The 26,575-nt window shown below is 45.3% G+C and overlaps 1 protein-coding gene across 2 annotated transcripts; it reads right to left on the bottom strand.

Moving 5' to 3' along the window:
• Positions 1 to 333: 333 nt before the first annotated feature.
• On the bottom strand, positions 334 to 26,575 carry Spesp1 (sperm equatorial segment protein 1). 2 transcript variants are annotated; one of them, XM_052188101.1, is made up of 6 exons: positions 26,369 to 26,575; positions 25,550 to 25,745; positions 25,351 to 25,461; positions 22,803 to 23,000; positions 18,565 to 18,688; positions 334 to 3,204 (listed from the first exon to the last, which is right to left on the bottom strand). In XM_052188101.1, exons 5-6 carry the CDS (start codon positions 18,623 to 18,625, stop codon positions 2,021 to 2,023), a joined length of 1,245 nt encoding a protein of 414 aa, XP_052044061.1. In that variant the 5' UTR covers positions 18,626 to 18,688; positions 22,803 to 23,000; positions 25,351 to 25,461; positions 25,550 to 25,745; positions 26,369 to 26,575; the 3' UTR covers positions 334 to 2,020. The 2 variants fall into 2 exon arrangements, with proteins under 2 accessions (XP_052044061.1, XP_052044062.1); XM_052188102.1 differs by lacking the exons at positions 22,803 to 23,000; positions 25,351 to 25,461; positions 25,550 to 25,745.

Genomic DNA, 26,575 nt, shown 5'->3' with positions numbered 1-26,575 from the left:
ATCCACAGCAGGTGGCTCACGACTGTGTATAAGTCCACCTCCAGGGGATCTGACACCCTCTTCTGGTCACTGCTCTCTCTCTCTCTCTCTCTCTCTCTCTCTCTCTCTCTCTCTCACACACACACACACACACACACATACACACACACACACACACACACACACACGTAAATAAACAAAAGTGAATTAAGAAAATACAGAGGACCAAATCCATGCTGTGGGAAAGGAGAGTACTGATGTCCATTTTTTCCAATAAGTAAGTTTCGAGTGGAGGGGAAGGGAGAGTGAAAGGATCTTTCAATTAAAAGAGAACTCTGAGTCCAGTCAGGCAATAGCAATGTGTGAACTTTATTTGATCTTGATTCATACAAAGAAACTCCAAATTTCCCAGTGTCTAATCACTTTATAAACATTGACTAGATACCATTAACGGCACGTGATGATACTGTCATGAAACATTCGAAAGTGGTCTTCAAAAGCTTAGAGAGCCTCATGTGGTGCAGCTGGAGATGAGACGGTAAGTCTTGGGGGTCCAGCTGAGAATACAGGAGGTGGGGGAGGGGACAGCTAGACAGACAGACACTCCTGCCCGTTAGGACGCGACTGTTCACACTGGGTAACGGCTGTGTACTGTTTCCACGATACAGCTCACCTTTGCAATGCTTAAAGTTTTTCATAGTAAGTTATTTTTTAAAAAGCACAGTGAACAGTGGTTTTGTGAAAGCAAACCTCTGTATCACTTTACAGCCCAGCCCAGCGGGCACTTGTGCTTGGTCACTCTTACTCCCCCATCACTGATTGTTCTGGCTTTTGTCACGTCCTCCCGTGAAATCCAAGGCAAGCCTGGCTCCTGCACGCCTCCTGTCCACCTCAGCCTGCCCCTAACACTGCAGCCAGAGTGTAGCTCTTAAGCACACAGGTGCCTGATACAAAGCCGAGCACAAGATAAAGGTGAGATAAAGGTCAATGCGCAGCCCGAGGCCGGACCTTACGTGGCTGCTCTGCCTTGGACGTTCTCTCTGCCCTTTGTACACTCCAGCAACTTCTTGAACCTGCTACCCTCGGCCTCAGCTCAACATTCACACACGTTCTTCCTGCACCTGGAACATTCTCTTGCCCCAAGCACATCTCGTCTCTCAGACCTCCCCTCAAATGCCACCTGTTGAGGCTCCTCTCGATATTCTAGATGAAGTTAGACAGCTGCTTCCCATAACAACTTGTCTCAACTGAAAATTTAAAATATGGGAGTCTTTGTTCAATGTCTAGCTTCCCCGTTATAATCTCAGAGTGGGGGATAGCTCTTTACTCTATCCGCAAAGCCTAGCATTTTGTTCTAGCAGAGGGTCAATAAATCTTTATTGATCTGTAAATGACTAGCTTGATGAATGAGGGCTAAGTAAATGAACGTGAATATAATACTGGTCAAGCCATGAAACAGAACTGCACTTTCGTTATTATATTGAGTGTCTAACTTAGCTGGTATCAGTCATACTTGCTATCAGAAGATCCGTAAATCTTTAAAGTGTTTGTGTGCAAGGCAAGGGAGGAAATTGTGAGGATAACCCTCGTTACAGTTCCAGGCTAGGGTCCCCCATAATGACCCCAGTACATAACCCACTTTCCAAGGAAGCAACATGCACCACATGGGAGAGCTTCTGACACCAGCCTTGAGGGTACCATTCATACAAAAAACCCAGATGCTCTGCAAGTGGATTCAAAACTGTAAGCAGTTCTTTAAAACCTGACACAGCACAAGCAGTCCGTGAACTAAGTAGAAGCAAATCTGAAACACTGTAGAGGCCAGCTCTTCACAACTTAAATTTATGAGAAAAAAAAACTACAAACTCACAAAGCAAATTTTTATTTTAAAATTGTTAGAATTCTAGTGCATATGAAAATATTTTATGATGACACACAAGGATGTTAGCACATGGAAATATAGTAGAAAATATTTTAGGCAACTTTTGAAATCACTATGCTTATTTTCCTGTGAACAAGCCCTTTGCTTAAATGAGTTTGGTCATGGGACATTAAGAATATTTAGGATTTTCATATTATTGCTTAACAGCTTCTTAATGAGGCGTTGCATTTCTACCTGATCTACACATAATATTTTTTTCAACACAGCAGTCACGACGGAAGCCTTTTCTCTCAGCTCTGATGGTACATGCTTAATATTGAAATAATCTGACAACCTGAACCTGGAATTGTACAGCATATTGATAATCATTTCCATGTCATCGTCTGGTTCGCTGGTCCGTCCCTCTGGGAAGACGTTAGATCCGTACATCTGTTGCAACTTGTGCTCGGCGGCTGCGGCCAGCGCCAGGCTCTGTTTCAGGTGCTCCCTGGAGGCCTTGATGAAGTCCTTGTACTCGGGACCACTATGGTCACCAAGAAGCCCCTGCTGAATCTGTGCATTAATATCGGAAATTTTTCTCAAAATATCCTCATGTCTCGTATTCAGTGAGTGATGTCCAGAGAAGTCTTCAGCACTCGAGATTTCCGACTGGCCCGAGAGCTGGGGCACGTCCTCAGAGTCTGTGGAGACATCCAAGCTGTTGGTGGTCTTTACTGTAACAGTAACACGTGTTGCCTGGGTGCTAGTTGGCTGGGTGACTATGGATGACATCCGTGAGGTCCCCGTTAGCACCTTGTTTCGCGGTGTGCTGGTCTCTGTCTCTTCCTCGGACTCTGACAGTTGCTGCGGTTCAGACTCCTGCTCCGACTCAGCCTCTGGCTCCAGCTCAGGCTCAAGCGGCCTAGACTCCAGCTCAGGTTCCGGCTCCGGCTCCGGCTCCGGCTCCGGCTCCGGCTCTGGCTCAGGCTCCTTTTCAATATATGGTTCCTCCGTGTGTAAAACAATAGAAACGTTGTTTGGCTGGATGGACCAGAATGGTGTACTTTGGGTTCTTCTTGTCCTCTCCATCCCCAGCGTGAAGCCGCTAGAAGGGAAGGTTGTCTTTTCCTCCAGGGACCTGACCAGAACATCCGTCTCCGGGGTGACTTCTTGAACCGAGACTAACCCGGGGGTGAATAGCGCATCAGATGACAATGGCCTCGCCTCTCCACCATCCACAGTTCTTGCCGACCTCAACTTCTTCCCAAAGGCCTGCTCCCTGGTGGGGACACTCATTATGAGGTTCTGTAAAATTTGTACATAATGATTCAAATTCTGCTCTTCATCGGGCAACACAGTTATGGCTTGAGGGAAAAAAATAAAACACACGGTATAAGTAACGGATATTACATATGACACAATGACAATATGCTAACCTTGGGTCACTTTCTATGCTAGCTCTTAAGTACAGAAATCATGCTCCATTTCCCTAGCACCGTTCTCTGAAACTGCAGAGCCAGAGTTGTACATGTGTACCCTTTTCTACATCATTTTATGATTGGTTTCCATATAATTTATGATTCAGTTGTCAACTTATCAAACCAAAATCCTTTTTTTCCACTAATTTATTCATTTATTCACTTTACATCCAGATAACTGCTCCCTCCTCCCTGTCCCTCCCTTCACACAGTCCCCCCTCCCCTTCTCTGAGAGGATGGAGCCCCCCCCACACACACACCTCACTCCTTATCTCCCTACCCTGGCACATCAAGTCTCTGCAGGGCTAGGTGAAGCCTCTCCCACTGAGGCCAGACAAGGTAGCCCACTTAGGGGAATGGATCTAGACTGGCAACAGCTTTAGAAACAGTCCCAGCTCCAGTTGTAGGGGACCCACATGAAGACTGAGGGGCACATCTGCTATAAATGTGGGGAGGCCTAGGTCCAGCCCATGTGTGCTCTTTGGTTGGTGTTTAGTCTCTGAGAGCACCAAGGGTTCAGGTTAGTTGGCTCTGTTGGTCTTCCTGTGGAGTCCCTTTCCCCTCTGGGGCCCTCAATCCTTTCCCCCAACTCTTCCATAAGATTCCACAAGCTCCTGTCCAATGTTTGGCTTTGGGTCTCTATTTCAGTCAACTGCTGGGTGGAGCCTCTCAAAGTTTGCTAGGTTCCTGTCTGCAAGCATAATAGAATATCATTAATAGTGTCAGGGACTGGTGCTTGCCGATAGAATAGGTGAATAAAAATTCCTGATTAGCCAGGTGGTGGTGACGCATACCTGTAATCCCAGCACTTGGGAAGCAGAGGCAGGCAGATTTCTGAGTCTGAGGCCAGCCTGGAACAGAGTGAGTTCCAGGCATCTAGGGCTACACAGAGAAACCCTGTCTCGAAAAAACAAAAACAAAAACAAAAAACAAAAAATTCCTGATTATGTTATCTAACCCTGCAGGGAGCTACAGGAGACTCACTCTGGCTCACCAGAGTCAATTATTAAACTGTTAGGAGCCAGATGTTTAGATAGATATACATTACCTAAATTTACAATTGTATTAAAACAGAGATTTAAAACTCCTCACTTCCTACTTACCCTGTTTTGGTATTAATTGTGCTCTTTTGATTATTTACAGCTAATATACCTGTAAAATGGGCATGTGATATACTGGCTTTGATGAACACCAATTATGAAATACAGTAAGCCGTTAAAAGCTGTGTGTGCATGTGAATGAGTGTGTGCATGTGAATGAGTGTGTGCATGTGAATGAGTGTGTGCATGTGAATGAGTGTGTGCATGTGAATGAGTGTGTCCAGGCCAGCGGTTGTTAACAGATGTCTTCCTCAAACGCTCCTCACCATATTTCTTGAGACAGGGTCTCTCACTGAATGGAGCCTCCAGGGTCCTTCTGTCTCCACCTCTCCAGCTCAAGGACTATAGGTGACAACACTGCACTGGCCTTCTGTTTTGACACAGGTGCTCCAAATTATTTTGGTCCACACGTTCACATGGCAACCACTTTACCAACTGAGCCATGTCCCCAGCCCTATTTTAAAGTTTTAAGGAATTTCGTTTTTTCTTTTATTGATTTTTTTATTAACAAAAACACCCCCCTCAAAAAAAACAAAAAACAATGTGTTTGTTTGTATATAGACACTCAATACACAACTCTTGAGTTTAGAGTTTTCCGGTCGGGAAGGCTGAGTCAAACAATGCAGTCCTGTGCAGGTTAGCTGACACTCCCATGCTAGTCCCTGCTGTTCTACTCTCCAGATATGTCACTTTATTATTTTCCTTGCTATTTTCTTTTTTTTTTTTTTTTTTTTTTTTTTTTTTTTTTTTTTGGAGACAGGGTTTCTCTGTGTAGTCCTGGCTGTCCTGAACTCACTTTGTAGACCAGGCTGGCCTCAAACTCAGAAATTCACCTGCCTCTGCCTCCCAAGTGCTGGGATTAAAGGCGTGCGCCACTACTGCCCAGCTCCTTGCTATTTTCTTAAACAAAAGATACTTGAGCTGGAAGGATCAAGTACACCACAAAAGTCCTACCTAGTCTGTGGGGGCTCACAGAGACTGAACCATCAATCAAAGAGCACGCAGGGGCTGGGCCTGGGCCCTCTGTGCATTTGTAGCAGATGTGAAGCTTGGTCCTCATGTGGTCCCCTAACGATTAGAACAAGGACTGTCTCTGAGTCTAATGCCTGACATTGGATCCCCTTCCTGGACTGCCTGGCTCGGCCTCAGCAAGAGAGGATGTGCCTAGTCCTCCTAGAACTAGATGTCCCAGGGTGGGGGTGGTACCCAAGGGAGCCTCCCCTTCCCCTCAGAGAAGGGGAGGGAGTAAGGAAGGAGAGATTTGTAAGGGCAAGACTGGGAGGAGAATGGGGGGAGGCAGCCGTCAGGATGTAAAGTGAATAAAAATAAATAAATTATTAAGAAAAACAAACAAAAAACAAAAGGTACCATGACTGTTCTTTTATCCCACATAAAACAAATGTAGTGGCTGGAGAGATGGCTCAGTGGTTAAGAGCACTGACTGCTCTTCCAGAGATCCTGAGTTCAATTCCCAGCAACCACATGGTGGCTCACAACCATCTGTAATGGGATCTGCTGTCCTCTTCTGGTGTGTCTGAAGACAGCAGCTACAGTGTACTCATACATAAAAATAAATACATCTTTAAAGACAAATGTGAGCCGGGCGTGGTGAAACATGCCTTTAATCCCAGCACTTGGGAGGCAGAGGCAGGTGGATTTCTGAGTTCGAGGCCAGCCTGGTCTATAAAGTGAGTTACAGACAGCCAGGGCTACATAGCGAAACCCTGTCTCCAAAAAAACAAAACAAAACAAAACAAAAAAACAAAAACAAAAACAAAAACAAAAAACAAAAAAAAAAAACAAAAAAAAAAAAAAAGAAGAAGAAGACAAATGTGATAAGAAATTGGAGATATGGGCTGGTGAGATGACTTAGTGGCTAAGAGGTCCTGAGCTCAAATCCCAGCAACCACATGGTGGCTTACAACCATCCATAATGAGATCTGATGCCCTCTTCTGTTGTCTAAAGACAGCTACAGTGTACTTACATATAATAATAAATAAATCTTTAAAAAAAATAAAGAAGAAAAGAAAAAAGAAATTGGGAATAGGAGGCCATAGAGCTATCTCAGAAACCGCCTTTGCCATTGACCAGAGTTTGATTCTCAGAACCCGCCCTATACACACACACACACACACACACACACACACACACACACACAAGGCCAGGCATAGTTATAAACCTTGTCATTCTAGTGCTGGGGACATTGAAACAGTTGGAGACAGACAGATTCCTGGGGTTTCTGGGCCAGACAGTGGAGCCTACTTAGAGAGTTTCTGACCACTGTGGGGATCCTATCTCAAGAATGCTGTCAAATAGTTCTCAAGAACAGCACCAGAGAATGTCCTCTGGCCCCCAAAGCCACAGCTTACACATACACACAAAAGCCAAGAGTCCACATATCTGACTGCTGCCCAGATGTTTCTGATTCTTTCATTTATTTTTTTTCTGTTTTCTGTATTGTTTGATACCTTTGGTATTCAAAGAGTGCTTCCTCTCTGTTGCCTTTAATTTGTTAATTAAAAAAAAAAAAACAGGAGTTTTCTTAGCTCTGTTTTTATCAAGTATGCATGCATGCCTGTGAACGCACTGACTCTAGGAAGTGAGCCTCCCCGTAGACCCGAGTATCACCTTCCAGAGAAGACTGCCCTGCTGCCGTGCTCCTTCACACCCTTACACAGCAGTGAGTCACACTACGCTGTTTACTGGTAGAATTATAAGATGTCTATAATCTGCTTCTAAATAAACTAAGCACAAGGGCTTGGGGGCAGGGATGTTAGGGGAGAAGGGATATGAGTGGAGTCATCAGTGATTCCAGATTAATCAAAGGGTCTATTACAGAGGGAGCTTTATGCTACCATTTCTATTTGTGTATTTCATTTTCTATAAAAAGCTGTTTCTAAAATTTTTGAGAAATTTTCTGTTCTAGGCAACTTGAAGCAAACAGTTGGGTTAACCATAGCCAATCCAGAGTGCCCAGTCAACAGAGGCATAATGGCTTTGCAGAGGGCGCTGCCTCAAAATTAGTCTAGGACCTACTTGATCTTCAGTAAATTAGCTTGGCTCTCCTCAGACTAGCAAATGGAATACTCAGGTAGCTATTAAATAAGTCAGGATGCCAAAGGACAGGAGAAGGAGGTGCTCTCTAGATGTGATTTCTAAAAACATCTCAAGTACTCATTATCCTCCTCTGCGGTTACTCTGGAAACACCAAAAAGCCTGTTTGTGGCTGCCTAGCAACAGAGGCACCCTACCTCCTACCTTGCTTTTCTTCCTTGCAAATGCACCCCTGGGTCTCTGGATCATTCTGTTCTTGAATCCATCCCCACCTCACATGTTTCCTCCCTCTTGTTTTTGCCCTTCTAACATATCCCTGCATCTCAGACTCCTGGTGCCACTAATCAAGATCAGTCTTGCAAACCATTTGAGTCCTGTGAAAAGTTCGCAGGTCAGATAGTTAAAGGATAGTCTCCAGTATTCTTACACAAAACCCTACCATGGTGAAATCCTCTTTTTCTCGGTTCTACAGGAAGTTCTAAAAAAGCAAATACACTTCTAATTACAAAGAGCAGGCTGACCTGCTCAAAGCCCAGTCACTTGCAACACCTTGACCATTTCCTCTAGTCTATCCCAACACAATATAGCTGCTATTTTCACCACTCAGCAACAGCGTGGATATCTAAGCAAACAGTGTGTCCCAGACCATGGCCAAGGTTAAAAAGCCCCTCAATACTGTGGAGATAGATCAGCACGTAAGGAAAGTGCTTGCCTCGCAAGCTTGAGGACTGAGCTCAGATCCCCAGCACCCATGTAAGCTGATCAGGCATCCTCCTCTCAGCACTGGGGATGGAGGGACAGGAGAACCCCTGGGACTTGCCACCAGCTAAGCTCAGCAAATCAGTGAGCTCTGGGTTGAGTAAGAGACGCTGTCTCAAAGAAAACAGGTGAAGGAAAATAGAAGAAGATGCCTGATGGCAGGCCCTGGCCTCATATGCATGCCCGCACGTACACTACAACCCATACACACATGTGAGCGCACACGCACACAGGCATCCCCTGCAGTGTGAGATGTCAGGACACCATTTCCAGGGCCTCTGCTAAGAAGCCTGGGGTTCTGCTGGAATCTCAGCTCTGAGGATGTTAGCTGAACTAGAGTTTTCTGAAATTTTAAAAATAGAACTGGGAGAACTGATCACATGGTAGACAATAGCAAGCGACACTAACAACTGTAGCGATGACAGCCCCTCCATGCTAAGGGTGCGCTAGGAGACAGGCGCTAGGAAGACTGCAGTCTCTCCCTTCCACTGAGCCTTTGGCACACGTAGGCACCAGATCAGTGGCATTTTGATAAAAGGGAAAAAGAAGCCAGGCATGGTGGCACACATCTTTAATCCCAGCATTCAGGAGGCAGAGGCAGGTAGATCTCTTTGAGCTTGAGTCCAACCTGGTCTACAGAGGACAGCCAGGGCTACACAGAGAAACCTTATCTTGAAAACCATTAAAAGAAGATGAAGAAGGAAAAGAAGACGGGTGGAAAGGACGAGCGACCTGCTGTGACCGCACGACTCATCGGGAGCACATGGCATGTGAACACAGGTTGTCTCACTTCTAAACTGGCACAGTGTGGTCAGAAAGCCTTGCCACAAACACGCTGGCAACGTTGCGAGGGCGTAAGAAGGCAGGACCACACTTGAATAGCTAGTGAAACACCACAAAACACAAACCCTTCTCCCATTTAACTAGACCAAAATATTTAAAGATACACGTGCAATTTAGATAAATAAATACTACAAAATGTTGCTCTACTGTTAAACGTTCTCTTTCATGAGTCGGAGCTATGTATAGATGTAGAGGAGAATCTCCACAAATGTTCTGTTTCCACGAGGTCTGGCTGGAGACTGACTTAGAGCATCACTTACAGAGGAAGGCGTTCATGCCACGCAAAGGTAAGGCAAGTTCTTTACCTTTGACTTAGTCCTGAGCAAAATGAGCACAAGATCTTTGTAGATAAACCCAATCTCATAAGTCATATAAACTTAGAAATTCCAGCCACCCAACTTTCTGTACTAGAGTTGAAGTAGTCGCATACATTACAATATCCCGTTTATAAAGTAGTCTGGTCTGGGTGTGTGCCATGCTGGCATTGAACCTGGAGCCTCATGACTCCTAGGGCGAGCACTCTGCCAGTGTGCTGTACCCTCTGCCTCATGCCTGACTTGAGTGCTGGTTACTAAAGGATGTCAACTATAGATGCATAGAGTAGTCAGAACCCCTGTGACTGTGTCTCTAATATAGTTAAAATGCCATGTGTGACTCTTTAGCATTGTAGTTAGACATGACCACATAAGTGTAGCAACCAAAAAAAATCATTTGTAAGAATTAAATTTTGCCAGGCAGTGGTGGCGCACGCCTTTAATCCCAGCACTCAGGAGGCAGAGGCAGGTGGATTTCTGAGTTCAAGGCCAGCCTGGTCTACAAAGTGAGTTCCAGGACGGCCAGGGCTATACAGAGAAACCATGTCTCAAAAAACCAAAATAAAATAAAATAAAATAAAATAAATTTTATGGGAGTAATATGATCAAAATCTATTACATATATATTGAAATTGTTACAATGGAATTTATTACTCTGTATGATTAAAATGCACTAGTTTTAAAAGAACTAAGTGTTTAACAATTTAACATTTATTAATAGGTATTATTTCCACTTCAGTTACAGTTGGTGACAATTTATAAATCTAGAGTTGTGCTTTCTGCTTTCTCTGTACTCTCCCTTCCCTCTGAGACAGGAGCCCAGGCTGGTCCGAACTCTTCAGTCAAGGACTTCGAATGCCCGGCCATTCTGCCTTCACTTCCCAAGGGCTGGGATGGCAGGGCTGGGACACCAGTTAAACTTGACTTTTTAAAAAGCTGTTGTCTTTGTGTATGCTCCATTTGTATGATGATCATGTGATTTTTTTCACAGAATATAAAACTGAGAAACAAATACATTCAATTCACTCGGATTCTAGAGTTTTACACATCAGCTGAAATAACTCTTTTTGAGTACTGCATTGGAAAACACAGAGGAAAGTATGGGACCTCACTTGAAGATTATTTTTATGTATATGAGTACACTGTAGCTGTCTTCAGACACACACCAGAAGAGTGCCTGAGATCCCATTACAAATGGCTGTGAGCCACACCACTGAGCCTGAGACTTCTCTTGAAATGCAGCACAGAGTAAATAATAATACAGAAATTAGCTAAACAAAACATACAGCATAATATAATTACAAAGACCCACAGATTTCTCCACTATAATGGGCTGACACCATTTTGTGGGGGTTTTGTTATGATTTTGTTTGTTTAAAACAGTGTCTCTTGCGGCTGGAGAGATGGCTCAGCAGTTAAGAACACTGATTGCTCTTCCAAAGGTCCTGAGTTCAATTCCCAGCAACCACATGGCGGCTCATAATCATCTGTAATAGGATCTGCTGCCCTCTCTTGGTGTGTCTGAAGACAGCTACAGTGTACTCATATACATAAAATAAATCTTTAAAAAAAGAAAAAAGAAAAAAAAAGTGTCTCTTTACTTAGCCCTGGCTATCCTGGAACTCACTGTGTAGACCAAGCTGGCCTGGAACTCACAGAGATCCTCCTGCCTCTGCCTCCCAAGTGATGGAGCCAAAGGTGTGTACCTCCACTTCTGGCTTCTATAGTTTTCAACTGTTCTAATTCTCTGATAATCTGTAACAGGAATTACATTTTGACACTAATGGCATATTTTCTGACATCCTTAATTATGAAACTATAAACTAAAAAAAAAATAGTTAATAATGTGTATTTGTCTACAGACGTGTAACTTTTTTTTTTGTTGTTGTTGTTGTTGTATGTACATGTTTGTGGTACGGGCGGGGTGGAAGCGCCTGTGCCAGACCCTGTGTGAAGAGATAAGAGGACAACTCAGAGTCAGTTCTCTCCACCACGTGGCTTCCAGGGATCAAGCTCAAGTCACCAGGCTTGTGTGGCAAGTGCCCTTATCCTCTGAGTCATCTTGCCAGCCCTTATCTACAAATGTTTAAAAAAAATTAAAAGGGCTGGAGAGATGGCTCAGTGGTTAGGAGCACTGACTGTTCTTCTGGATGTCCTGAGTTCAAATCCCAGCAACCACATGGTGGCTCACAACCATCCATTGAGATCTGACACCTTCCTCTGGTGTGTCTGATGACAGCTACAGTGTACTTACATAAAATAAATAAATCTTTAAAATAAATAAATAAATAAATAAATAAAATAAAATAAAATAAAATAAAATAAAACAACCCTATAAGCACAGCACCAAACATCTTCTGAACCAAAAAGATGTTACTGTAAAACAAAGCACACTGAGAATCTATTAAACTGATGAGCCACTTTAAGCAAATCCTAAAAAAACTTAAGTTCATTTATACTCTAAGTTCCTTGCAGTTTTCTAAGTTTCTGCACAGATAAAATCCTATTCATATATGGATGGTTGTGTGATACCCCTGAGGTTCACTTAGAAATCTCTCTTCTTTCTAATAACTAAGACCTTTATACAGCCTGGGAAATAACATGCCCCGAGCACTGTAAGTGGAGTGCAGATGCGTCTGAACACAATGAAACGGTGAAGACAGCCCACCCTGCAACTAACTCTCTTGGTGCCCTACAGGCATTGACAAAATTCTCTTGGTGCCCTACTTGCTTGGTCTTTTTTCAAAATAGATTTTGTTATGTGTGTGGGTGTGTGCAGTGCTGGCAGAGGCCAGAAGAGGGCATCAGAGCCTTTGAAACTGGAGTTACAGGAGGTAACATCACGAGTGATAGGAACCCCACTCTGGTCCTCTGAAAGCACAAGAAGCTCTCCTAACCCTGGAGCCAACCTCTCCAGCCCCTACTTAGCTCTCGATTACATTGTCTCTTCCAAAGGCCTCCAATAAAACCACGTATCTGGATTTCCGCTTCTGTGAAGATAATGGGTACCATTTCCCTTCTTGTGTCCATTATGCACAGGTTAAAACCCTGTGCGTCCTACTTGAAACATACCTGAAAAGAAAGCCAGCCAGTTGGACTTCAGGAGAGAAAACCTGGTAGTCCTTGTGTTACTTTTTCCTACACATGATCCACCAAGGAAGAAGAAGAAGAATCTGGAAACCCGGAAACTCAAATATGTACAGATTTTTTTTTTAAGGATGAGGTGCCTGGAAAGATAGCTTAGCAGTTAAGAGTACCTGCTGCTCTTGTAGAAGACCCAGGTTCTGTTCACAGCACCTGCATGGCAGCTCACAACCTAACTCCAGATCCAGAGGCTCTAATTGCCTCTTCTAGCCTCCTTGGGGTGTACATACATTCAGACAAACACTCTTACACATAAAATTAAAAATCAGCCAGGCGGTGGTGGCCCATGCCTGTAATCCCAGAACTCTGGGAGGCAGAGGCAGGCGGATTTCTGAGTTTGAGGCCAGCCTGGTCTACAGAGTGAGTTCCAGGACAGCCAGGGCTAAACAGAGAAACCCTGTCTCAAAAAAACCAAATCCAAAAACCCATAAATAAATAAATAAATAAATAAATAAATAAATAAATAAATAAATAATTTTTTCAATAGGAGGGGTGGGGTGCAGATGAAGGTCAGTTGGTAATGTTTGCGGAGCATGCATGAAGCCCTGAGCTTGGTCCCCAGCATGGCATTAGAAACGGGGCGTGCTAGTGCACACCTGCCCTCCCAGCACTGCCGGCACAGGCAGGATCACAACCCAGTCATTCCTGGTTACATATTATGTCTAAGGCCAGCATGGGCTACACAAGCCCTTATCTCAACAACAGCAGCAGTAAGCAAGCTTGAAACAAATGACAAATAGTGAAGTCTCAGGAAGAAATGGAAGATATAAAAAGAACCACAGTGAAGTTCTAGAATTTACAAGTATAAAAAACATGATGGCAGAAATAAACTTATTGGTTAAAGCAAACTAACCAGGGGCCAGGGCTTAGATCCAATGAGTGAGCGAGTGAGGCAGGCTGATGGGGCAATCTGGACAATAAGAAAAAATAGGGGAAAATGACCAGAGTCCCCTGACGCTCTTACAGAAGACAGGTTAGGTTCCCAGAGCCCACAGGGTGGTTCCCAGCCATCCACAGCTCTAGTTCTAGAAGACCTAAGCAATACCCTCTTCTGACCTGCATAGGTACCAGGGAATGCACATGGTATACATATACACATGCAAGCGAAAGACTCATACATATGCAACAAAAGAAATACAAATCTTAATGTAAACAAACAAATATGGGGAGTGATCAGGACAGACACTTGACTCCACTGTGTGTCCTCACACCCACATGTACATATGCACACGCGTATGTACAAATATGTACATACAAATATGGAGAGTGATCAGGACAGACACTTGACTCCACTGTGTGTCCTCACACCCACATGTACATATGCACACGCGCGCGCGCATGCACACACACACACACACTGACAGGTGTGTGTGTTTAACACATGCAAGGCAAAAGACACGAGTGACGAGTTCAACTCTAATCTGAAGACATGAGGTTGAAAGGAAATATTACATATTGCTGGAGTGCCAGCAGAAGGGGGGGGGGGGAGATAACCAACCTAGAATTCCACATCCCAGGAAAAGATCTCTTGGGAATGAAAAAAAAAAAAAAAAAAACTAAGGAAAAAGCAAGAGAAATGGTCAGACAAAAAAAAGAGAGAGAAATGGTCAGAAAACCTTACACTGATGGCTAAACATACTTCACCGGGACTGGCGCCATGCTCAGTAGGGAAAGGTGCCTGGCATCCTGAGCTGGGTACCAGGAACCATCCATGAGGGGTGGAGGGAGAGAACCGATGCCATGAGCTGTCCTCTGGCCTCCACACATGGGCTGTGGCATGCACGTTCATAACACACTACACACACACAATACCTAAACTATACAAAGAAACTATGAAAACAGTAAGCCAAAATGGAATTAAAAATAGTGTATCCTTCAATATGAAATGCATTGTATCTGTCTATGTGCTCAAATGTTTTAAACATAAAAACTTTAAAGCCAAACCATGTTGCTAATTTCAACACATGGTTTGATACAAATGCCTGCTGAGTTTGAGGTTGCAGTAAAATATCATATATCACACTGGGAAGCATGGTAGCTCAGTAAAAGAAAAAGGTCAATTTTAAAACTCACATAAAGATGAAAATGTTGAATATATCTGACCTTTGTACTTTGAGGATTCATGGATGTGGGGAGATGACTTGGCAAGTAGAAACTCGCACACAAGTGTCAGGATCTGAGTTCTAATCCCCAGACCCCAAGTAAAGCCCTACTCCACAGTGGGTATTTTTACTCACAGTTTTCCTACCACAAGGTGTTGGGGGGGCGGGGAGGGGGAAGGAAAGAGATCCTCTGTTGTCCATAGTGGTGAACCAAAGTCCCTATTTCAAAGGAGTGAAAGGTGAAGGGAGCTGAGGTTATCTAACTTCCACACATATACACGCCACAGCACCTACACACACACACACACACACACACACACACACACACTGAACTCATACATCTTTACTTTGTCCTGCCAACCTTGTGAAGGGAGCTGAGGTTATCTAACTTCCACACATATACAAGCCACAGCACCTACACACACACACACACACACACACACTGAACTCATACATCTTTACTTTGTCCTGCCAACCTTGACACAGACACTGTTGATGACACACCAAAATCTAACCACAAGTTTTATATGCTAATAATTAAAAGATTCTTACAACCTTAAGCACAAGAAACACAGGCAGCCTTAATTTCTGAAGAACTTGTGTATGTGGAAGTAAACCCCAGCATCCGTCACTCAGAAACGAGCCAGCCTGGCCTCAAGTCCATGGCTTCAGACAACAAGTTCGTGTATTTTCCATCCTGTCGTGCGGTAGACGCAGAGACTCAGAGACACACTTCCTAAGTGCTGCATGAAGTCGTGCCTCAAAGTCAAGCAAACTGAAATAACTGAGCTGACATATTTCCAGCTCAAACTAACCAGGCTGCTGAGTTCCAGTGGAATGTCAGAGTGACTTCAAAAGGGACCGCTGTGTTACTCATGCAGCACTAAGGTTTTACTATTAATTAAAGAGAAATGGAGTTTTGATGGATTAAAAAAAAGTGCTTATATTCATATTAGTCAGGCATTCTGACTAAAAACTAAAATCTAATTTAATGTCTTTGTGTGCTGTGTGATTTTTTGTTTGTTTTTTATGTCATTAGGCTCAAAACCTTCCACACAGAGATCAGCTTGCTCCAAGCAACTTGTCTTGCTCCTAGAACACTGGCAATTCTGACACCCTGAAGTCTTCCTGAGAGTGCGCAAAGTGATTCTTGGAAGCCAGTCGCTGTGATTTAAGAAGACTTGGAGCTGGGCACGAAGCTCTGCTGGAAAGCTTTGGCCTTGTTAGTGCACGAAGGCTTGCGCTGGGTGCCAAGCATGCTGGCACACACCTGTAACAGCCAGCCCAAAGGAATCAGAAGGTCAAGGTCATTGTTGGCTACATAGTGAGTTCAAGGTCAGCCAGGGCTTCAGGAAACCCTGTCTCAAAACATGAAATGGACAAGGGGAAGGGGCAAAGCAGAAAGGATAAGGGCAAAAAAGGTGTGTGTGTGAGAGAGAGAGAGAGAGACAGACAGACAGACAGACAGACAGACAAAGACAGACAGAGACAGACAGAGAGAAACAGAAACAGGCAAGCAGACACACAATAAAGAGACAGAAACACAGAGATTGAAAATAAGAGGGTTGTAGAGATAGCTCAGCCGTTAAGAGCACTGACTGCTCTTTTAGAGGTCCTAAGTTCAATTCCCAGCAACCACGTGGTGTCTCACTACCATCTGTAATGGGAGCTGATGTCCTCTCCTGGTGTGTCTGAAGACAGTGACAGTGTATTCATATAAATGAAATAAATAAACTTTAAAAAAGAAAAAAGGAAAAGAGTTCACCAAGACAACATCCTGGAAGAGAACAGACCATCTTGGATCATCACGTCTCAGTTGAATTCTCGAAAGGCCCGAGGTATTCAGACGAAGGAGGAGATCTCAGATGATCTGGTGAACCATGACAAGGATGAACTAGCAAGGAGAGGTGGCCTCATCAGATTCGTCTCACACTAGGGAGGTGGTTCTGCAGGTAAAGGCACTGCCCCTAGAGGCCCGACCTAAGTTAGTCCCCCAAACCCACCCAGGGCAAGGAGAGAACTTGCTCCTGAAAACTGCCCTTTGACCTCCATACATACACTGTGGCGCAGGCAATCACACACACAAACTAGTAAAGGCAGAAGAGATAGGGTTTTTCTAACATAGTGCATTGACAGAGACAGGCCACTGAAAACCCTTGCTGTCCCCCTAAGGCCACTCTCCGGGCATCCCCGGAACATAGTGCCATGCTCCTCAGTAAGTAATGGATGTCAGAACGCTCCACGTGGTAGGTCGAAGAGCCCTTCTAAGTGGCAGAGCTTTGGGCACTGAAATAGCCTGAAGTGAACTTGCAACACTGTAACCAAGTGCCTTGCAGCTTCACAAGGTTTTTAAGATAAATCTGCTTTTCTTTGATGTATTTGCAGATACAGGTGAACAATTAACAGCTGCTGTCTTAACCTTCTTCCCCAGGAGGAGTTGGTGAAGACAAAGGCCTTCCTGGGAACAGGGATAGAGAAGACTGTCATCTTCCGTGTGTGTGTGTGTGTGTGTGTGTGTGTGTGTGTGTGTCCTTGAGTGCAGGCCCATGCTCTAATGCAAATGTGGAGGTTAAAGGACAACTTTCCAGAACTGCTTCCTTCTTCCACTGTGAGGTCCAGGAACTGAATTCCAGTCATGGGGCTTGTGTTCATTCGTGGGCCATTTCATTGTCCAACTTTATTTCTTGAGACATGGTGTCTCACCAAACCTGGAGCTACTATGATAACTTGAGTTGGACCTTGGCAAGTCTCAGAAAGGGATTAGAGAGAGCTGGGGGGTGGGGGGTGGGGGACGGCTAAGGTGCTTGTGAATCCCCAGAACCCACAGGGGAAAAGCCCTGGCCTGGAGGGGCATGCCGATAATTTCAACATTGGGATCCCTGGGGCTTGCCGGCTGGCCAGCCCAGACTATTTAGCAAGTTCTAGGTCTTTCTCAAACCAAACCAAACAGAAAAACAAGGTGGCGGCGAGAGCCTGAGGCACACGACCTAAGGTTATCTTCCGGCCTCCGCGCTGTCTGTGCACAAACACACAGAGAGAACAACAGTTAGAGGTGAGGTAACCAAGACAGTGACAGTCAGAACACCTCCTTTCTCGTTAAACCACCTCCAAGCTGCAGCCAATTGTTGCCAGCTTATCAAAGACTAAGGCTCCAGGCCACTTCCCATGCATGCACAAATTAAGAGAGTCTGCAACCGCCTCCTCTTTGTGGCCTTTTCTAGGGGAACAGGGAAGAAATACGCTAAAAGAGAGATCCCATTTACCATGATTGGAGAGCAGCCTTACCCTATGAGTATGCCATCTACCTTATAAATATTCATTTAAATATATTTTTTAAAGTCACAATACACAACCCACTGTGCTGCTATCCCCTTTGAGACATCCCACTCCAATCACTCTCTGGAGTGCTTGGCTTTGTCTAATAAATTTGTTTAAACTGTTGGTGTCTTTTGATTGAATTCTTTCCTTCCAGAAGCCTAGAAGAGGACACATCACGACGCTCAACACATTCCCTTCAAATTTTACCACAGGGACCTGCTAGTCCTTTAGTGTCAGGGGCAAGGGTAAACATCTCAGACCTTGCAAGTCAGATTTGTGCAGCAAGCCCGTAGTTGCTGTTCTAAAGCAGGAAAACAGCCATGGCCAATATATACAGTAATGCCTGTGGTTGCATTCCAACAAAACATGAAGTATTTAAGCCCAGGCTGCAATAATGTTTTGTGCTCTGGGCAGTGAACAGTGCCACCTAAGGGGGTTCCGACTGAAAGGAGGGGCACAGCGAAGCCAGCTTATGATCTGAGCATCCTGGGGACAACGGGCGGAGCAAGATGAGGACTGGAGTGACACACCTGGCACCCAGTGTGTGACAGTGGGATGGGGAAGGTGTAAGGGAAGGAATCACCTAGGTCACCACCCGGCACATCACTCACTTGGATACGCCAGCAGGAACGAAGGCCATAGCCACAGCGCAACTAGGACCACCGGCTTCATGGGCGTCGGTCACAGCACTCCGCCATCCGACGGCAACGTCCTGGGGCCACCAGGCCGGGGTACCTCAGGGCCGAAAGGAGGGGATGTCAGCGGCCTACCGTCCCACGTCAGGGCCTTGGCGCCCCGCAACGGTTGCCCCAATGAATGGATGGGGGCGGGGCGGCCGCGTGCGTGTTGCGCATGCGTGTTGGGACTCAGCACGGACTACGTGCAGCTCGAACTAGAAGTGGCTCGATGGCGACCTGCAGCTACAGGCCCTTAGGGTAAGGGCTAGAGAAGCTCAACAAGCGGCACTGTATGGCACTCCCCGGTTGGAAGCTCAGCCGATGCACAGAAGTGGATTTCCGACCGAAGAGATAACCTAGAGATTACACAGAGCCGACTGTGATGGGAACCGCTGTAGGAGCCCCCAGTTTGCTCCCTAAAGAGATGGGAGTGAAAGATCAATTGCAGGAAGGCTGAGAGCGCCCCCCCCAACAGCTATAGTATAGACTGTGGGGGGTGTATGTAGAGTGAGGAGTAGTAGAGGGAGTTGGGGGTGGAGATGATGGGAAAAGGAGGTGAGGACATCACAGGCTCCGTGAGGAACTTTGGTTGTCGGTTTGATTTGTAAAGATTACATCCCATTCTTTTGAGGATAAATAGTTAGAAATGACGGAGAAATGTGTGACTATAAACGGATAGTGTAAGAGGACTAATTAGTCAGGGTCTTTTCTGTCCCAGACTGACCTGGAACTACACTGCACCCATGGATGACCTAAACTAATGATATTTCTGCTTCCACCTTCCAAGTCCTGAGTTTACAGGCACAGGTATGGACCAGCATGTATGGTTTCCGATGTGCTGGGGATTGAACCCAGGGCTTTGCCTGAGTTAGACCGGCACTCTGCAGCCTGAGCTAACTCCCCAGTTTCACTCAGAGAATGTGTAATTTTTTGGGGGGGGAGGGGGAGTTATAGTCATGTGGCTACTCAATTCTATATTTGGGTTAAAATCTGTAGAACTATACTTTTTTCTGTATGATTAATCATTAAAATTCACATGTAGTTAAATGTATGTCTTAGAAACAAGGAACTTAGATTTCAGTCTGAGACAATGGGGAGATGCTTCAAGGTTCTGAGCTAGGGAAGCCTGTGATTAGATGACAGAGGTAAAAAGCTTAGTTTCCTTGTAGAGACCAGAAGATGTTGAAGAAAGCAGAATAGAGGCAAGATCTAGTGAGGACATGCTGGGATACTGCTGGGGACCTGGACTCCTGGTAGCAGACAATTTGGAGCATGTGGTCATGTCTGAGACATGTTTAGAGTTAAAATCAATAAGACTGTTTAGAGAGATGGAGACAGGATCAAGGGTTGGAGGTTAGGTCAGCTCCATGGCTTAGCTATTGTAAAAAAAAAACAATCAATCAAACATGGTCAATCATCAATCAAAAAATCATCAATCATCATCATCAATCATAAAAATACAAAGCAATCAATATGTATGTGCAAGTCTGTCTATGGCATGCTGACTTCAGGTACACACCCAGGGATGGTATAGTTGATTGTATAGTATTGTATGTATTTTTTTTAAAAAAAATATTTATATGTGGTGCTAGAGAGATGGCTCAGTAGGTAAGAGCACTAGCATCTCTTCCAGAGGTTCTGGAGTTCAATTCCCAGCAACCACATGGTTGCTCACAACCATCTGTAATGGTATCCCATGCCCTTTTCTGATGTGTCTGAAGAGAGTGACAATGTACTCCTATACATAAAAATAAATAAATAAATCTTTAAAGAAAAAAAAATAGACGAAGGCCAACCTAGGCTACATGAGACGCTGTCTCAAAATAAAGATTAGGGAATTGTTTAAATGTGGAGGAGGAGAAAATACTAGATGACACCCAGACTTCTGGCTACATCATTAGGGCTTTTTTGATGAACATTTACTGAAATGTGCAATGTAGGTACGAATGGGGGTGGAGAAGGATAAAGAATTTTGTGCTTGATACTGTTAAGGTAAGGATGGGCTTGGGAACTCCAGCCAGAGTGGTCTATGCAGTGGGGAGTTGGGTGTGGGCCAGGAAGAAAGCTGAAGTCAAGGTTGAGCTATAGGTTTAGGCGTCTGGAAGCAGAACCATCTGAGATAGATTAAGAAAGATGGGCAGATAGAGCAGAGCACTGGCCCTGGGGCAGATAGAGCAGAGCACTGGCCTTGGGGCAGATAGAGCAGAGCACTGGCCCGAGGGGGGATTGCCAGGAGACAGGCAGGCTAGAGAGAACACAATGGAGAGGGAAGGACTCCAGGGAGGAGTGGGGGTAAGGAAACCGAGAGAGCAGAGGCACCGGCACGCTGTGGAGGAGTCTCAGACTGTTAGACTTCTGAAAAGGCAAATGATGGGAGAGGGGTTGTGGGGGGGTGGCAGCGGGGTTGGGGTACGCACCAGAGGGGGAGAGTGGGGAGGCAGACACAAAGACAGGCTTAGGGCTAGCATCAGCTACAGACCCTTGACAGGAACAGTTTCAGTGAAGTGGTTTGGGAAGAAGCCAGGCCAGGCTGAGTCAAGCGATGAGTAAAAGGTAGCGAAGTCGTGACAGCTTGCATGGAGCTGTTTCAGGCTCGGTTCGTGAGTCTTCGAGGCTCCCCAGCAGTGCTGAACCCAAATATAGCAGCATACTGGAACCAAACAGTTGGGGCTGTTTGGAAAGCAACTTGGAATATGTAACAAAAGCAGTAACATAATATACACACTGTGATATAAATTCTATAACACAGATTTGGGGGTAGAACTTAGATCCTAAGATAACCGTAGCTTGTAATACAGAGACAGACAAATCCAAAGAAAATATAGACCTAAGGTTTCTACTCCCCACCCCCAACCCACTGTTGAAATCCCAGCCCTTGCAAAGATGAGAAAGGTATGGAGCTGTTGAGAGATGAACCTCAAAAGGGTTGAACCTTCATGAGTGAGACTGGTACCCTAAAACAGAGCCCCAGAGACTCTGGGGAAGGACACTGGACAACAGTCATCTGTGAGGAAGGCAGCTTCCACCAGACACCAAACCGACTCTCCCAGTATTTGAAAAAAGTTGTTGTTTCAATCACCTGCGGTACAACAGCCTGAACAAATTGAGCCAGACAAACTATCTCCGTAGGGTAGAATACTGTGCCACCAGGGACTGGGGAAGTGGCTCAGCTGGAAAAGTCCTTGCTATGTGAGCAGGAAGACCTTTGTTCTGATCCCCTGCATACAGGTAAAAAGTCAGGTGTGGTAACTCAGTACTTGTCACCCCAGTAGTGGGGAGATGGAGGCAGGAGGATCCCTGGAGTTTGCTAGCCAGCCACTCTAGACAAACCAAACAGCTCAGTGAGAAACCCTGCCTCAGTAAAGTGGAGAATGATTAAGGACCATGTTGACCTTTGGCCTCCATGTGCATGAGCACACACGTATTCAAATGCAACACACACACACACACACACACACACTTAAGGGCACACACATATGAAAATAGAAGATGCACACACATAGGTATGGGGCGTGCTAAACCATTCTATTTTGGTTTTCAGGGAGCCAGGAAAGGTTCTATCTATTCTCTTCTGCCATCTCAACCTAAGATTTTCCTTAGACCCCTTCTTTAGACAAACATAGCACATCTAAAATTTGCATTTAATATATTTTATACCTTCTCTCAGCTCAAGAGATTGTCGTAAACCTGGTTAGCCAGACACACGTGCATCTCTCTAGACGAAGATGCACACTTAGGAAGCCCTTCATCACACACTGCCCGGTGACCACCCTGTTCTCCTGGCTAGAAATGAGCCGAGAAGGTCAGGGCTGGAGCCTCCGGCTACTCAGCAGCAATGCATCTTTTACACCCTTACCTCAAACATCACTTCCACCCCTCACTTGGTCTAGTACTTGGAAAAACAAGTCAATCTTAGTACTTAGAAAATGAATACATCTGTGGCTCAGGAGTTAAGAGTACTTCCCGTTTTCCCTGAGGACCCAACTTTAGTTCTGAGCACCCACATCAGGAGGCTCACAACCAGCTGTACCTTTAGGTCCAGATCTATGGGCTCTGCAAACACCTACAGAGCGTATCCACATATCCACACACAGACACATAAGTAGAAATAAAAATAAACCTTTTTTTAAATGAATGTGCATGATTGAATGTGCTCCCTCTCGTTCTCTTACCTTCTTGCATGTGTGCGGCATGCCTGTGAATGTGAACGTGGGGTACTCCATGTAGAAGCCAGAGCAGGAGCCCTAGCTCCCCTTCTGTTACTGTGATAAAACACTGGCCGAAAGCAGCTTGGCCAGGAAAGGGTTTATTTGGCTTGCAAGTTGCCACCCATCCTTGAAAAAAGACACAGCAGGAACTCAAGCCAGGAACTGAAACAGAAGCCATGGGGAAGGCTGCTCACTGTCTTGCTCAGCCTGGCTCAGCCTGCTTTCTTACACAGCCCAGGGCCATCTGCCCTGAGACAGCGCTACCTATAATAGGCTGCCCCAAGAAACTGTCCCATGGAGATGACCATGGGCAATCTCATAGAGACAGCTCTTCCTCTGAGATTCGGGCAATCTCATAGAAACAGTTCTTCCTCTGAGATTCCCTCTTTCTAGATACCCCATGTTTATGTCAAGTTGACAAAAATTAACCAGAATAGCATAATATCGTCCTCTATCCCTCTCTCACTAAACTGGAAGCTCATTGTTTGGGACAGTCTAGCTCAAATCCACCTGTCTCTGCCTCCCAGTTCTGGAGGTACAGCCATATGCAGCCATGCCTGGATTTTTATGTGAGTCCAGGGGTTTCAAACTCAGCCCCTCATGCTTGAAGAATAAGTTTTTTATCCATGGAGGCATTCATGTCTCCATCCATCCATCCATCCATCCATCCATCCATTTATCCATCTACTCAACCAATCTATTTTTTTAAGATTTATTTATGGGCTGGAGAGATGGCTCAGCGGTTAAGAGCACTGACTGCTCTTCCTGAGGTCCTGAGTTCAATTCCTAGCAACTACATGGTAGCTCACAACCATCTGTAATAGGATCTTCTGGTGTGTCTGAAGACAGCTACAGTGTACTCATATACATAAAATAAATAAATAGATCTTTAAAAAGAAGAAGAAGAAGGAACATTTATTTATTTATTATATGTTGAGTACACTGTAGCTGCCTTCAGACACACCAGAAGAGGGTGTCAGATCTCATTACGGATGGTTGTGAGCCACCATGTGGTTGCTGGGATTTGAATTCAGGACCTCAGGAAGAGCAGTCAGTGCTCTTAACTGCTGAGCCATCTCTCCAGCCCCTCTAATGATACTTCTAAAGATACTCTCTCTCAGATAGTGTAATGGCTAGTGCCTAGCCCCTCTAACTTCAGTACTTAAAAGCTGAGGCAGAAAATTTTGCTTCAGGGATGAGTCCTGTCTGGGAGTTGTGAAGACAAAAGATGCTCTACAGGATACAGGTTCTGTCAGAGAAGTAATTCTACCACACGAGGGCAGCAGAGCCTCACTAGTGAGGGAGATGGAGTTGGCTGCTAACTTCTGAGCACCTGCAGCTGAGAATCTGGAAACCGGCCTTTAATTTTGCTACACTGTAGCAATAAATGCTTTGCTATTAATTGTGCATTTAGCTTTCATGCTTCGCATTCTAAATATGCCAAATATCACACAGCAATATTTTAAACAATTCAACAAGAATAACTTAATAAAACCTCTGCATGCTAAAAAGCGGTTTTCCCCCCCTGTAGGCTGGTTTGAGAAATGTCCATTCACTCTTGTCTGGTTCCAGTGCAGCTGCTCTGCACATAGCCCAGGACTCAAATCAACTTACAAAATCATCTTGGGGCACAATAGAGTGCTAGGCACCTCTGAAAACTGCCCTCTTTTCAGGTTCTGACCCCCTAGTTAGACAAATGAGGTTCTTGTTTTGGTTTTTTTTTTCACTTGCTATGGAGGATTTCAAATTGGCTCTGTGAGATGTTTTCATTTGTTTTAGAACGGTTTATTTAATGTTATATGTATGGCTACTTTGCCTGCATGTATGTGTGCACCAGAAAAGGACAGAAGAGGGTATCAGATCCTCTAGAACTGAAGTTGCAGATGATGGTGAGCCCCCCCCCCCTCGTGTGGGTGCTGGAAACTGAGCTTGAGAGCTCGCCTCTGCAAGATCACCCAGCACCGTTAACCACTGAGTCAGATCCCCAGATGTTATGCACTGAGCCAACTCTCCAGCCCTTAGCTGAGCTATTTCTCTGGCCCGGTGGAATGATTTTAAGAAACAGGATGGGTGTGGCTGAAAGGGGTCCCAAGCACACGGTCCTTGGCATACTTTTAGTTCCATCCAGGATGACTCTGTCATTCTGACTATTAGTGTGAGACTTCATGACAGTTAGAATAAACCTGAGCCTGGGCTACCCCTGTCCAGTTGCAGCTGGATGATAACCCTTTAAGTTACAAAGTCTTCCTCTACCACCCCTGCCTCCCACAAAAGCTGTCCAAAGCCAACAATGTCTCTAGTTCTTTGTTCAAATATCCTTTGGGTGACTCCCACATTTCTTCAACACTGCCTCACTGTTGATTTTCTACCATTTTAAAGCACTTCTAGATGAACATCCTGTGCCTCTCATATGACATTCGTCTCAACATCACTGCTGGATTTGAGTTTGCTGCCTGTCATTCCGGCTCCCTGTATCACGCCCGGAGGGCAGGAAACCAGGCATGTTATGCACCTTTCTGTTGATCTGACAGATGTTGAGTACCAAAAGTAAGTTTATTTCAGCTTCTACTTCCAGACAACAGCTCTCCATTGAGGGAAGTCAGGGCAGGAACTCAAGGCAGAACTATGTAGCAGAAAACATGGAGGAATGTCGGTAGCTGTCAACGTCATCTACCCAACCCCCACCCCGGCCGCTCTCGGGTCATGCTTACCTAATGGCTGCATCCAGCATGTCTTTGGTCCTTGGAATTGGGACAATGAGAGGAAGAAGAAAGGAGACACAGAGGGGCACATAAACGGTGAGATTCAGACAGGGAGGTGGCGGTACATGCCTTTAATCCCAGCATTCAGGAGATGAAGGCACGCAGATGACAATGAATTAGAGGGTAGCCTGGTCTATAGAGTGAGCTGCAGGACGGCCAGGGTTACACAAAACAAAACAAAACAGGAAAACAAACAAACAAGTGAGATTGGATGGGCTCCGCTCCCTTGACAGTGCTCACTTTTTACTACGTACAACCCAGGAGGGGGTTAGCTAGTCTCTGTGGGAAGTCTCTTGTGCGGAAGTAGCCTCGGCTTGAGTTGTGGGAGGAAGAAGCTGTGGTTGCTAGCTTTTGCACACACTGCCAACATCTACACACGGTCCAGAGGAAGATTCCGCCAGTTCCCTGAGCCTGAGCCTGAGCCTGGGGAGGCTTTGCCCTTCCCACGACTCCGAGGCGTTGGGGTCTTTGCCATAGCTGCGCTCTGTCAACAAAACCCACACATTCAGTACTCCTCTGACCCTTCCGCATTCGCCCAGGGCCGCCTCTGCCCCTCACCTCACGGCTAACCTTACAGAGCCCAGGACCACTTACTCAGAATCCAGCTCAGCCCACAGTGGGATGCGTCCTTCTACACCTAACAGTCAAAGCCATCCCCCACAGCGACACCCACAGGCCGGTCAGATGGAGAGAATTCCTCAGCGGAAGCGGTCCTCTCAGATGGCTAGGCTGAGCCAAGTTGTCAGCTAACTAGGACACCTCACTTACCATCACGCAGTTCTTCACCCTGGCCCAGCCTTCCGTCAGCAGGTTCTCAATAGATGTGCTGAATTCGGCTGAAATGAAAATGATGGGAGAGGTTGTTATAGAGATTTTTCTGTACAAGCATCTGCTTTTATACAACTCCACATGGAGAGCGACCCATGAAAACTCAGCCGCCTGGACGATCTCACACAACAGTGTGACACAATCATG

Source organism: Apodemus sylvaticus, chromosome 7, assembly GCF_947179515.1.
Source record: "Apodemus sylvaticus chromosome 7, mApoSyl1.1, whole genome shotgun sequence".
NCBI lineage: Eukaryota > Metazoa > Chordata > Mammalia > Rodentia > Muridae > Apodemus > Apodemus sylvaticus.
The sequence above is the reverse complement of the archived record's forward strand: the minus strand, read 5'-3'. Positions and strand labels throughout refer to the sequence as shown.

Coding starts and splice junctions, on each gene's coding strand:
- Spesp1 (XM_052188101.1), bottom strand. CDS start 18,625: ATGAAGCCGGTGGTCCTAGTTGCGCTGTGGCTATGGCCTTCGTTCCTG. Junction 3,205..18,564: donor GTTCCTGCTGGCGTATCCAA/GTGAGTGATGTG, acceptor TTTTCCCTCAAG/CCATAACTGTGTTGCCCGAT.